This window comes from Acinonyx jubatus, chromosome E1 (assembly GCF_027475565.1).
Source record: "Acinonyx jubatus isolate Ajub_Pintada_27869175 chromosome E1, VMU_Ajub_asm_v1.0, whole genome shotgun sequence".
NCBI classification, from domain to species: domain Eukaryota; kingdom Metazoa; phylum Chordata; class Mammalia; order Carnivora; family Felidae; genus Acinonyx; species Acinonyx jubatus.
In genome coordinates this window covers 59,403,662-59,416,776 of record NC_069397.1, presented here as the reverse complement: position 1 = coordinate 59,416,776, position 13,115 = coordinate 59,403,662, and the positions used below count along the sequence as shown (strand labels likewise).

Sequence of the window (13,115 nt, the reverse complement as noted above, 5' to 3'; positions counted from 1 at the left end):
AGGCAGCGTGCTACCAATGCTTGTGAATTTATTGGGTTTTTTTTCATTCTATTACCAAAATGTTATAGTAACAGATTGGGTATATGGATAATTTTTTGTTGGTGGTTTTTGTTCTTAGTAACTTCAGGAGTGAAGTGAACTTCCTGCCCCCAAAAGTAGTATTGCTGATTTAGTGTTGCTGACCAGAGAGCGGTAGCTCGCGTAAGAATTCTAGAGTTACCGTAAAGAAAACAAAAAGCAGTAAGTAGCCCCTTTAGTTCTCCTGTTTCTGAGTTTGTCGGTGTTTCCCATATGCTGACCAGGGTCGACCGGTGTTGATGCTGTGGGGACCACTTCAGGCGTGGCTGCACTGTAACCTCTGTGACCCCCTTTCCGAGCGTCACCTCAGGCCTCTGAAGTCCCGCCCACTGTCCCTCTCCCCCCGTCCGACTGAGCCACCCAGGCACCCCCATTTTAGATTCTTTGGGATGACAGTGGTACTCAAATGTCACTTCTGGATGCCTGCCTGGAAGGCTCCCGGCCCTTCTGGAAAGGTGTTGTCAGAGAAGGGCTGCTGTCTGTCCCCAGGGTGACAGTGGCCCTTGGGCCCAGCCTGCCTACCCTCTGGGCTCGCTGTGAGGCCTCCGGCCTGTTCCTGTAGGTCACGGCCCGGAGCACCACGTGGTTTTACACGTGGGGATCCACCCCTTCTGTGCCAGGTGATGCGCCCTCAGCGGTCTGTGTGGCCTCGGGCTCACCTGGCGAAGGGCAGCCCTTGCCCACACCTCCCACGCAGCCCCGCGGCCCGTCCTTGGCAGAGACGGAGGAGCGAGAGGTCTTAGACACTTAGAGCAGTTTGACGAAGGAGCTTTATGCTGTGGACTCTGAATGTTAAAGACTCGGACTTGTGTGTTATATGCCTTTGTTTTTTCATCTTATTTTCCTCCGGCGCTTTATTTTTATTGTGTTTCAGAGAAGCGCCACTCCGCGACGGATTGGAGATAAGAGAGCAGAGGAAGCTGCTCGAGTGCGGCGGGGGGAGCGCCCCCCGAGCGGAGCCGTGTGCGCGACGGGCGGGCGGCTGGCTCTCGGAAGCTTCTGGGCTCCAGTCCTCTCTCAGCTCCTTCGCTGCCTCGTTTTCTCATCTGCAAAGTGGGAGAGCGCTTCGCGAGCCTGTTCCAAGGACCTGGCTCTCGTCGGTGAGCGGCCGGTCCCCGTCTTCCCTTCCTCGGTGGTCCTCCTAGACATCCTGCCCCGCTCCCTCTGCTGCAGGGCGAGGATAGGGTAGAAAGGGCCCTTCGGAAGGTACGTGTGACCACACAGCTGCTCACTGGCCCCGAGCGTCCTCCCGCTTGGCGACAGCGATGCCACAGATGGGGATCTGAGGGGGGGGCGCGGCGGAAGGACGGCCAGAGCCCCTGACTCTGCGCCCCCCTCCCCCGCCGCAGCTGCCCCGATGCTGCCGCCGCCCTCGGAGCAGGCCCTGGGCCAGCTGCTGGCTCGCAAGGAGGAGGAGTGGAGGGCGCTGCGGGCCCACCGCTGCCAGCTGCAGGAGGCCGCGCTGCAGGACGCGCACAGCCAGCTGCACGAGGCGCAGGGGGCGCTGCGGCGCCTGCGGGAGGACTTCGTCTACAACCTGCAGGTGCTGGACGAGCGGGACCGCGAGCTGGAGCGCTATGACACCGCGTTCGCCCAGGCCCGGGCCCGGGAGGAGGCGCGGCAGGCGGAGGTGAGCGAGCTGAGGATGGAGGCGGCCCGGCTGAGGCGGGCGCTGGCCAGCGAGGCCCGGCGGCTGGACGACCTGCAGCGGCGGCACCAGCTGAACTTGGAGGAGCACCGGCTGGAGCTGGAGCGCGCGCACAGGTGAGGCGGCCCCGCGGCGCGGGGGACGAACGGGACACTGCTTGAAACGCTGGCCGTTTTCTCCACGGATGACAAATCTGTATCATTTCAATAAAAGCTGTTCGAGTTCGTGACTCTTAATGATGCAAAATATGTTTCAATCCCCAAACTCCGTGAGCTCACTTGAGACAGGCTGACCAGGAACCCAGCTCGGGTCAGAGGGTCCCGTTGGCTGGGCCCCCCGGGAGGCCGCTCACTGTCACACGCTTGTCATGGCTGCTCCCCGGCTCCCCAGCGGGAAGACAGATACGACCGGTTTCATTTAAAAATCTGGTGTCCTTCCCCCGATTTCAGCGTGTACGTTCGTGATGTCACGTTAACACTTGGGGTCCACCTCCCTGGTGTGTGCGTGTGCGTGCACGTGTGTGTGTACACGCGAGAGTGTGTTGTGTGTGCACAGAGCGGTGGGCCGCATCCTGCAGGTTCTCTTGTCACTGAATGGGGTCCTAAATAGCGGTTTGTTTTTTTAGGTTTGTTTATCTTGAGAGAGAGAATACACACGAGTGTGCGAGTAGGGGAGGGGCAGAAGGAGAGAGGGAGACAGAATCCTAAGAATCCGAAGCAGGCTCCAGGCTCTGGGCTGTCGGCACAAAGCCCAACGTGGGGCTGGAACTCACGAACCGCGAGATCGTGACCTGAGCCAAAGTCGGAGCTTAACCCACTGAGCCCCCCAGGCGGCCCCTGAATAGTTTCTCATGTTGTTACGTACGTGCTTAAAGCACTTGTTAAAAAAATCGCAATGGTAAGGATATTCTTGTCATGACCATGACTTGTACCGTGAGGTGAAGATGGTCCGGTGAAAAGGGAAAGCTGCCGGAGGGGTCCGTTGTGTTCCCTCCAGGAGAGCTCGCTTTTACGCCCACAAAGTCGTGTCCCGCACACGCTGCCCACAACCTGCCCGTGGCGGTTTCCCATCTATCCGGGAAGCTATTCTTCGTGTCATGCGCTGAGCTCTGCCACATCTTTTCAGATGGCTCCCTGGCCCTCTTAGTGGATTCTGGGCCTGTTCGTTCCGGGCTCTGTGGCAGGTTGGGCGTGAGGGGAGACCTCCCTCAGTTGGGTGCGGGCCCACGTCGGCTCACAAGCCTCTGGCCCACAGGCTCTGTAACAACAGCCTCCTGTAACAACACACAGGCACAGTTTCCAGGGTCCCGAGAGGGAAGCCTGGAAGCCCAGAAGCCCGAGGTGTTCGTGGCCCTCTGCTGATTCTCCCAGCTCCGATGCAGCGTGTGAGGAAGCCCGCCATTTGTTCAGGCGGCGTGGTGCGTGATGTTCGCACCCCACGCCACCTCACTGGGGGGCCAGGGAACAGAGATGCAGAGTTCGGCCAAGGTCAGCGTCCCCCGGAGCCGGGGAGGGGCCCCGTAACCTGCCCCTGCAGGATGGGTGTTGGCATTCTGGCTGTTCTCCAACTTCATCGTTAAAAATTACACCGTGATGTACCTGTAGCATGAGTGGCAGGTGCTTTTAACGTTGCGACATGTGGGCCCGCTTGCCCTCCGTGGACACGCTGAGTTTCAAGCATCCTTCTTGGAGTGCTGTACGTTTTATCATTTTTTTAATGTTTATTTATTTATTTTGTGAGAGAGACACACGGGAGGGGCAGAGAAAGAGGGAGAGACAGAGAATCCCAAGCAGGCTCCCCGCTGTCAGCGCAGAGCCCAGTGTGGGGCTCGGTCCCAAGAAACGTGAGATCATGACCTGGTCCAAAATCAGGAGTCGGTCACTTAACTGACCGCATACCACCCAGGTGCCCCAAGTGCTCTACATTTTAAAGTGTCTCCTCGGGTCATTTATTTGCCTATTCTTTTTTTTCTTTCTGTCTTTCTTTTCTCTGTCTCTGTCTTTTTTTTTTTTTTTTTTGACAAATTTGAGACATGTTCATCCATGACTTCTTCCAGTACATTTCAGCTCTCTTCTTTTTCCCTCCATTCTGGGACTCAGTGGCACCAACACTCAGCTTTTGTGGCTGTCCCTCAGCTCCCTGGGCTCTGCTCATTTTTTCCAGTCTGTTTCTCTGTGTTATTTGATGGGGTGATTTCTGTTGTTCTGGTTTCAAGTTCATGGATTCTTTTCTCTGTCATGTTGTCACATTCACTCGGCCGTTAAGCCGCCCGGCGAACCTTCTGTTCGGTTACGGTACCTCTTCGTTCTCAGTTTCTGTTTGATTCTTTGTGAGTTTTTCTAAGGCTGCACTAAACTGCTTGTTGGAGCGCCTTAAATAATTAATGGCTGTTCTAAAGTCCTTATTAGAGAATTTGAACATCTGTGTCATCTTGGTGTTAGCACCTGTGACTGCCTTTTCTCTTCCCGGTTCTTGGTGCCTTTTGCTTGTGACTGGACACTTTGGGAATTGTGCTGTGCGACTCTGGACTCCATTCCAGGCTCTCTGTGCAGGCAGTGGCCCGTGCGGTGTGTCGCGCGCGGGTCCCGTGGACTCTTCAGCAGGACTTTTGTTAACGCTGCAATGTTTGCATAGTGAGAAGAACGGTGAGATCGACCAGCAGCGGGAGCAGTATGAAAACCTGAAATGGAGGCTGGAGAGGAAGCTCGAGGAGCTGGATGGTGAACTTGCTCTGCAGAGGCAGGTAGGACGTTCCGACCACGGCCCCGTCTCAGCTGCCGGCTGGAAACCGAGTTGTTGAGGGAAAGTCGGCCTTTTGGTTAACTGTGTGGTATCCATGGGGTCCGCGTTGAATTACTGGGGCAGATTTCCATTCTGGGGTGGGCTGGGGGATGTGGCAGGCGTCTGAACCTTCGTCTGTAGTAACTCCCTGGGTGTCTCTTTCCTCACAAAAGGATACACGTTGTCTCCCTTATTTATTTTAGAAAAAAGTATTGAAAAGTTAAAATTTGAGTTACTTACTGTAGAAAAGAGCTGGGGACTCACAGCGTGGTCACTGTATTTCTTTTGGGGAAAACCATAGGTGGCCAATCCTAAGTTTCGACAGAGTTGTGCCGGCTGGCAGGTGGTGCTTAAGCCTGTCACCACGGTTTCCCCTCCGTGACACTGAAACCCAGCCTGCACGTCTGACGGACTCAGCTGCGTTGGGTTTTGGCCGAAGGGGCCCGTTCTCACTTGTGGAGCCGCATGGATGCAGGTGCTGGGGTGACAGGCCCCCTGGTCTCCATGGAGCACGTGCTGAGCTGCTGTCCTGATAGCAACAGCAGTGTTCATGGAAACTGCATCCACGAAGGTCCTTGTGCTCCTCACAGCAGGGACACGGTTTTGACCAGATATTTACAGGTGGGGGACTGAGCCCAGAATCAGTGACCAACCTGCCCGGGATCCTCTTCATACACGGCACAGATGTCATATGAGTCCAGGATGTCTCCGGGGTGTAAGCTCTTACCACTGTTCTCCTGCCCTGGGATTGCTCTTGTCGGGGAGCCAGAACTCCTGTCCCCTCAAGGGTCCTCTACTTAAAATAAGAGTCAGGGGCGCCTGGGTGGCTCAGTCGGTTGAGCGTCCGACTTCAGCTCAGGTCACGATCTCGCAGTCCGTGAGTTCAAGCCCCACGTCGGGCTCTGGGCAGATGGCTCGGAGCCTGGAGCCTGCTTCCAATTCTGTGTCTCCCTCTCTCTCTGCCCCTCCCCCGTTCATGCTCTGTCTCTCTCTGTCTCAACAATAAATAAACATAAAAAAAAAAAAAAAGAGTCAGATTGACATGAGACGGGTTAAGAGGAGAAAACCAAGTGTAACAGGCGTGCGTACGGGGAATCCACACGGACAGGGAAATTCCAGAGACCCACCAAAATGAGATATATATGTCATTCTGAACTAAGGAGAAAGAGCTTTTGAAATCTCCTGCAGAGGATTTCTTTTAGAGTTTTCTGGAACTAAAGAACTTTGTCCATTATGGATGGATTTGATTTTGGAAATGGCTCAAGTTGTTAGGGCATGAAACTGGGGCCCGAGCAGCGGGATGAAGGAAAGAGCAGTTGTGACTTCACCGGGAGGTGAGGAGGTTTCCTGAGTCAGCACCAGGGTCACGTCCAGAGGAATTTCCAAAAGGCCCTGGGCAGTGGTGGGCCGTCCCAGTTAGCAGGCAGGCACTCAGCGGCCCCTGGAGGCAGCGATGACCCTGGGGAATGGTGGTCGGCTGGGCCGGGCCTCTGCTGTGCCCCAGGCAGGCTCTGGCTCCAGCTCCCCCGTCAGTCAGGAGGGCCCCTCACAGCCATGGGGAATGCTGGTTTTCCTACCGGCCCTACTTCTGGAAGGAAGGAAACGATGTTTAAACTCCCCAGCTCTGGTGTTGCACCCAAGGTGGCCGCTGGGAATGTGGTAGCATTTGTCTAACGTGGTTCTGGAACAGTCTGAGCCCATGCGGGTTCGCGGGGAGCGGGATGCTTTTGCTTGACCCCGACTCTGGTTGACCCAGGCTCTTACGTGCTCATTGGCTTCAGGGTTTCCTGTTTCTTGTTTCTAAGGATCTGTGTCCATTACTGGCTTTTCAGAAGGTAGAATTGACTCAACGGTGATAATGGTTTTTCTCCTGAAAAATGAAATACAAGATAAAGGGAACTGAGTTGGTCTGTTTGAGTCTTACTGTACCCGCGAGTTGTAGGCAGTGGGCTGAAGGGAAGCTTTTTTTCTTTTTTCCCCCTGTGTTGGTTAGCATCACAGGATTAGAAGCCACTGGAGTAGAAATGGAATGATTGATTTATTCGTTCATTTAGCAGAAAAAATTTTTTTTAAATTTTTTAAATGTTTTTTATTTTTGAGAGAGAGAGAGAGAGAGAGAGAGAGAGAGAGACAGAATCCGAAGTAGACTCCAGGCTCTGAGCTGTCAGCACAGAGCCCGGTGTGAGGCTCGAACCCATGAACTGTGAGATCATGACCTGAGCTGAAGTCAGATGCTTAACCTACTGAGCCACCCAGGTGCCCCAACAAATATTTTTTAACACAACCGTGTGCTAGGCGTCCTCCCAGGCCCAGAGTTAGCGTGTGGGCGAGCTGGCCCTCCATGGGGCGAGATGGACACCTGAAGGGTGTAGTCTCTGGTGGAATGTCCCAAGGGTGTCACCTGCATGACACAGTGAGGCAGGCTGGTGGGGCTGGCCTTTTTAAGGAGGGCGGTCAGGAAGAGGGCTTGTTAGCAGAAGTCTGCCAGTGGCAACGTGTGTGGAGGGCACACCTGGGGGGCCTAGGGCAGGCCTTCAAGGTCGAGGGGGGCTGAGGTGCTGGTGGCCGTGTAGGGCTCACAGGCAGCAGCCCTGGGTAGAACGCCAATGATGTCAGACTGCGTGGGAGGTGGCTCCTGGACGTCCCGGCCAGTGTGTTGGGTAAGAGGGGACTTTGCACTCCGGAGGTCAGCATGGGGAGGCCACGAGGTATGAGCTGGGAGCCTGGGGCATTGCCAAAGGGCAGGTGTAGACCAGGGAGCCTGGGCAGAGCCTTCAGTGGGAGGATGGGAGGTGAGGGGCCTGTCAGGGAACCAGCAGGAGAGTGGGCGCTCTGGAGCAAGAGGAGGGGTGAGAATAGGGGTGCACTGTTCTGGGGGCTGGGCGAAGGGCCCTTGTCACCCGGGCCAGAGCTCCGCCGCGTGACCCAGCCCCCCACAGCCCGCAGAACTTTGAGCAGAGACCAAATGCTTCATGGTCTTGTAATATGTTAGGAGGAAAGAATCCCAAATGATTTTTGTATTCTGGTCCCAGTGAGTGTTACTCATGTGACTTCTCATACATCGTTTTGCTTTTCAAAGGATAAAAAGAGTGAAGTATGCTTTCCATTGTACTTCTCTGAGTATCTCTGAGGCTCCCGCTGACCTTCCGAGATCCAGGGATCCAGCGTGGGCACGTCGCTGGGCAGGTGTGTGGCCCCCGCCTGCCTCCCCGGGAGACGGCGGACCAGGGCGGTGGCGGGTGTGGCCACACTGTCAGGCCGGCTTCAGCCTCCTCCCAGAGCCTCCTTTGCGTAGCCGAGTCTGTCCAGGTCTCTTCAAGAGCAGGGTCACTTGGGGTCCTGCTTGCTGTGCTGTGTTGTCTGCGTGCTTCTCCGTGGGGATGGGCTTCACGGGCCCGACGTCACCTCTGCTCTGACCGCAGGGCTGGGCCAGGTCACCATGAGATTTCAGGGCAGGAGAGACCAAGACGAACTGTGGTTTTCTGCATCAGCCCAGTCTGCTTCCCCTCAGTGTGGCTTCTGCGTCCCTGTTCTCCTGAGGACCGAGCACGTCCACGCCTCTAGTCCACGGGCAGGTGGACCCTGTGGGGCTGTCTCTTCGCCTGAGACCATTGGGAATGGACAGTAAGAGACTACACACGGAGAGAGCCGTGCAGTGGAGGGAGTGGAGGGGCCTCGGCTGGAGACGCAGCAGCCCGCAGGGAGGGGCTGTTGGGAACGCGGTGCAGGGAGCTCAGGCCCCACGTGTGGTGGGGGCTGGCCTGGCGTCAGCTGGGGGTCTGTGTATGGGCAGCCACCCCCACGTGTGCAGACGGAGCAGCCAGCAGGCAGGAGCTCGGCACACTTCTCCATGACCACGTGGACCTGCCCATCTGGGGAGAAGGAAGGCCGCGGGTGTAGACCCTGGTGCCTGCGGTGTGGGGCTGACAGGTGGGACCCCCATCCAGCGACAGTGCCCCAGTCGGCTCAGCGATTTACATACAGTACATGCACCCGTGTAAGGGCCGAGACAGACGCCCCCGTCACCTGCGGTCCCAGCATGCGCCCTTGTGGTCAGTGAGCGCCACTCTGGCCCCGGCGCGCGCGGGTCTGCTTCCTGCCGTTGCGGGGACGTGTGACTGTACCGGCCGGCTCCTCACCTGCGCGTGGACGTTTCGACATTTGCGTCATTTCCAGTTTGAGGCCGTTAAGAATCAAGTTGCTGTGGCCGTTCTTGGCAGGCCTGCATTTATTTGGGTAAATAACTTGGGAGTAGAGTTTCTGGCTTGTGTGCTAGGGGAGTATTTGACTTTGTAAGAAATCACCGACCTGTTTTCCGAGACGTTTGTACCATTTTGTGTTCCTCCCAGCGCCAGCAGATTAGAATTTTAGCTGCTCGGCGTCCTTGTCGGCACAGAGTATTTTCAGCTTTTCCCATTTCAGCCATTTTAGGGGCGAGTCGTGGTGTCTTGCTGTGGTTTTCATTTTCTTGTCCTCGGTCGATGTTTATGCATCTTTCCGTGTGTTTGTTGGCCGTTAATATATTTTTTTGTGTGAAGTGTCTGTTCACCTTTTTGCCCTTTTTAAAAGGTGGATTATTTGCCATCATGTAATTGATTTGTTAGAGTTCTTTATATATTCTGGAATCAAGTTCTTAGGTACATATATTACAATTTTCTCCCATTCTGGGCCTGGTGTTTTCCTTTCCTTAACAGTGTCTTATGAACAGCAGGTGATATAATTTTGATGACATTCCAGTGAGCTGCTTATATTTCTTTTCTTTTTTTTTTTAATATTTATTTATTTTTGAAAGCGAGAGAGCGTGCGCAGAGGGGAGGCAGGGGTGGGTTGGACAGAGGATCTGAAGTGGGCTCTGTGCTGACAGCTGGGACGTTTGAGAATTGCCAGCCCCATGGAAAAGGAGCTGAGAATAACAGGGAGAATGACCCTGAATAGAACAGAGATGATTGCTCAGTCACTGGTCCTGTAGCCCGCCACCGTGTGCCCACTTCAGATGTGAGGCTCCTGGGCGGTCAGCAGGAGGCATCCGGCCCAGGCTGGACGTGCCCACGCAGGCATCTGGTTGTCCTTGCCGGCCTCGATGTCCATTGACCAACCAGTGATTCTGTGACTCCCCCTGCCCTTCAGCCGGTCCAGAGTGGGGTGAGGACAGGGTCAGCCACTCCTCCTGATGCGTCGTAGTTTTCAGGGTCTCAGGGTGCGTTGTGGGGGCTTCCCGTGATTAGTGCCACCAGAGATGTGTTTTGCATCTGAACCCAAGAACAAGATGCTGGGAGGAAGGGCCAATCACAGATCAAGAAAGAATTCTGACAATTAAAAGTATTTTTAAAGAAATTAACTCAGAACATAGACCAAAAAAGACAAAATCTGGGAGAAAATCTAAGAGACGTGGAGGGTAAATCAGGATGTCCAATTCAGTGGTCACATTCCAGAAACATACAGTGGAAAACAGGAAGGGGAGACTATTGAGATGGTCTGGTCGCTTCTCAGGACAGGGACTTGAGAACAAAAGGCCTGCAGAGGCCCGAGCAGCAAGTGGGAGGTGTTTCAGAGGCATCTGGAAACCCACAGAGGGGACACTGGACACAGCCTGTCCCGCTTCCCAGCCGCGGCTGAGGACGGCAGATGGGTCTGCCCGCGCAGGGGCGGGGAGACTCCTGCAGATGCCAGGCTCCGGGGAGTCTCCGGGGAGCAGCTTTGCGGGCCCGGCCTGTGACCGAGGGCTCCACCTGCAGCCGCCTCCGTTCCCTCCCAAGTTCAGAACGGTGGGAACCGAGAGATTGGAGCTGGAGAAGGCCTCCAGGAGGATGGGGCCCTGAGCTGGCAGCCTCCTGCTCCTCGAGGGCTCCGCTGGAGCCGGTGGGCCTGGTCCAGGCTGGGGCTGGGCTTTCAGCCCCCCGGAGGGGCGGAGGGGCGGAGGGTCTTCCCCGCAGGAGCGCACCCCAGAGGAAGGGGCTTGGGAGCCCTGGCGAGCGCACAGGGCCCGTGAAGAGCAGCCTGGGCAGAGCGTCGAGCCTAGAGAACGAGAGTCAGTCACGCTGCCCGAGTGGACGGCACTAAGGGGTGGGAGGGAACAGAGTGGCACGAGGGGAAGGGAAGGGCACGGTAGCCGGAAGTCCCGGAGAAATAGCGGGCTGCCCATCTGAACCAGGCTCACAGCTCACTGGTGGTGCACAGTGAGCGTTCTAGCCTCACGATCCTCATGATGCCGCAGCGATGTTTTAGGTCCAGCCTGTGGGGGGAGCCTGGGGGACAGGAGGCGGCCTCCTCACAGAGCAGGCCTCACGGACCGTGGGTGCCACGTCAGGACGTGTGGGATGGGCCTCTCTACTGCCCATCCTGGCGAGGAGCCAGCAGAGAGCACAGGACACGGGCGGGCTCACGGTGGCGTGGGTGTGCTACGTGGGGATGCAGCGGGAACCACCCAGAAAGCTGTCGGCAGCGCTGCGCCCGTGCAGGGGCAGGATGAGCGGACCGGGGTCCCTGTCCCAAGCCCCCAGCGGGTCTTTGTCTGTGTGCCCCCAGGACAGGCCCAGTGGCTCAGCGGGTGCTCATGTCCATCGAGGCAATCTGACACCACGGGCCCGCTGAGGTGCTTTAGACGAGCGTGACAGGCGCCCCTGCCACCAGGGAGGATCTCTGCGTCCTGCCGGCTTTGGGCCCGCCCGCCTGGCGCCTGGTCGTGGCCGTGATTTCCGCGTGGGTACCGCCGTCTCTTCTCACCGCGGTCCCGTCCTGATTCAGGAGCTGCTGCTGGAGCGGGAGTCCGAGATGCAGAAGAGGGAGCACGAGTTCCGCCTGCAGGCTGACCGCATGAGCAACGAGGTCCTGACACACGAGCTCAAGGTGCGGCGGCCCTCGGGCCGTGACCGTTCCCGCTCGGGAGCAGGGAGGCCGCCTCTGGGCCGGGCGGCGGGGTGATGCGACAGGAGGGCTGGCGCCACTGCTCTGGTTGCCCCTGCCTGGGGAAGTGGGCCCCCACCCGGGTAGGCTGTCCCCCCGATCCCCGCGAGACCCCCCGCCATCCACCTGTGTGCTCCACGAGCTCAGCTGGGCCGGTGGGGGGTGGTGCTCATCCATTTAGGGCGGAGGAGGCCGGGCCAGTGGTTGGGGTCCGTGTGCGGCTCCTGCCCCCGGCCAGGGCGCTGGCCGCCCTTCCTGAACGTGGGTTCTTTAACACACCAGCCAGGTGCTGCTGGGGCGCACTCGCGTGCACGCCCGGCCTTTGGCACAGACGCAGGGACCGGCCCTGAGGGAGTGGGAGGTGGCGTGGGGGAGCGGGAAGCAGGGCTGGCACCTGGCCCGAGGCCGCCACCCCCCCGTGTGGGTTACACCGCGTGGGCGTTCAGCAGGTGCCCGTGAGAGACCCCTGCTGTAGTGCCCAGTGAGGGTCTTCCCAGGCCGCCAGCCTTCCCACGGTGCCACGGTCCAGGGGGCAGCACCCAGTCAGCCAGGGGCCCCAAGAACCCTGGCAGCTCTGCGTGGCTGTGTCTAGGCCGGGCAGGGCCCAGCCCAACCTCACCGTCTGGCCGGGACCTTAGCTCTTCCCTTAGTGCCCCCCGCCCCCTGCAAGGGGCACCTCTGCATGGGTACCGCAGCCCCACCCCCAGAAGGACCCACAGGGACCCTCACGAGGCCGCCTGGTGACTTCTAGGAGTCCCGGGCCAGACAGCAGGCAGCACACGCAGGGCCGCACCCTGGGCTCCGCGGTGGGGTGGGCGCTGCCGTCAGCGGAGGGCGGCAGGGGTCGTGGGGCCGGGGACGTTGCAGGCCCGCCCCACCCCCGTCTGCCCTGCGGGGCTGTTACACAGGCCGCAGTGGACACACACCAGCTGATTGGGGCGCTGCAGCCGTTACGTCACCCGCAGCTTACAGCTGAGGAAACCGAGGCCCCGCAAGGTTCTTGTAAGATGGAGCGTGTGGGGAGCGCGGTCTTCCACTCTCCACCTAAGTGCTGGATTCGAGTGTTTAGTATTCACCGATGAGGCAGGAAGCCAGGTGCAATCGTAACACTGTGCCGGCGCCAGTGGGCCGCGGGCCCGCCCAGGTGGCCGCGCTGCCCCGCACATTCGCTGCGCGCTCCTCACGCGTGAGCACGGCCTCGCGGTTTTGTCGCCTCTTGGATTGTAAGGTTTCTTCTGTTTCCTCAGGTTGTTCCAGTATCAGCCTCATATTGAATTCTCTCTCCCTCGAAGGTTAAACTGTTGGGCAAGGAGCTCGCGGCTCTGAAGGAAGCTGCAGCACAGGCCGCGGAGTCGCTGCGGAGCGCCGAGGCCGCGAACTCAGAGCTGCAGGACCAGCTGCAGCGCAGCGGGCAAGAGCTCAGGGACCTGGCGGCGGCCAAGGACGCACGGTGTGGAGCCGCGCCTGCCTCCTGGGGCTGGGCCCGCGGGGGGGCGGGGGGGGGCCCTCTGCTTTACCCGCTAACGTTCCTCCGCCTCAGGATCAAGGACTTAGAAGGCCAACTTCACTTGGAGCAGCAGGCCAGGAAGAAGGAGGAGGAGGCGTTCAGGAGGAAGTGAGTGTCCGCCCTGGCGCGCGGGGTTGGGTCCAGGCGGAGGCTGCCGTCAACCTGGGCCGTCTGGCCTTTGAACTCACCGTTCGGGAT

At 58.2% G+C, this 13,115-nt stretch overlaps 1 protein-coding gene across 10 annotated transcripts in view; it reads left to right on the top strand.

Moving 5' to 3' along the window:
• The window catches only part of CCDC57 (coiled-coil domain containing 57), a 102,519-nt gene that overhangs the window by 9,260 nt on the left and 80,144 nt on the right, over positions 1-13,115 (top strand). For 8 of the 10 annotated variants that reach the window (XR_008293946.1, XM_053211502.1, XM_053211500.1 and 5 more), the window contains exons 2-6: positions 953-1,842; positions 4,361-4,469; positions 11,252-11,353; positions 12,703-12,860; positions 12,951-13,025. Coding sequence is in view for 9 of the 10 variants with exons in the window: in XM_053211502.1 (XP_053067477.1) it covers positions 1,436-1,842; positions 4,361-4,469; positions 11,252-11,353; positions 12,703-12,860; positions 12,951-13,025 (851 nt within the window). In the remaining variant the exon portion in view is untranslated. Of the gene's footprint in view, positions 1-952; positions 1,843-4,360; positions 4,470-10,458; positions 10,684-11,251; positions 11,354-12,702; positions 12,861-12,950; positions 13,026-13,115 lie in introns of those variants that run through there. The other 2 variants (XM_053211504.1, XM_053211505.1) reach the window with 2 other exon arrangements.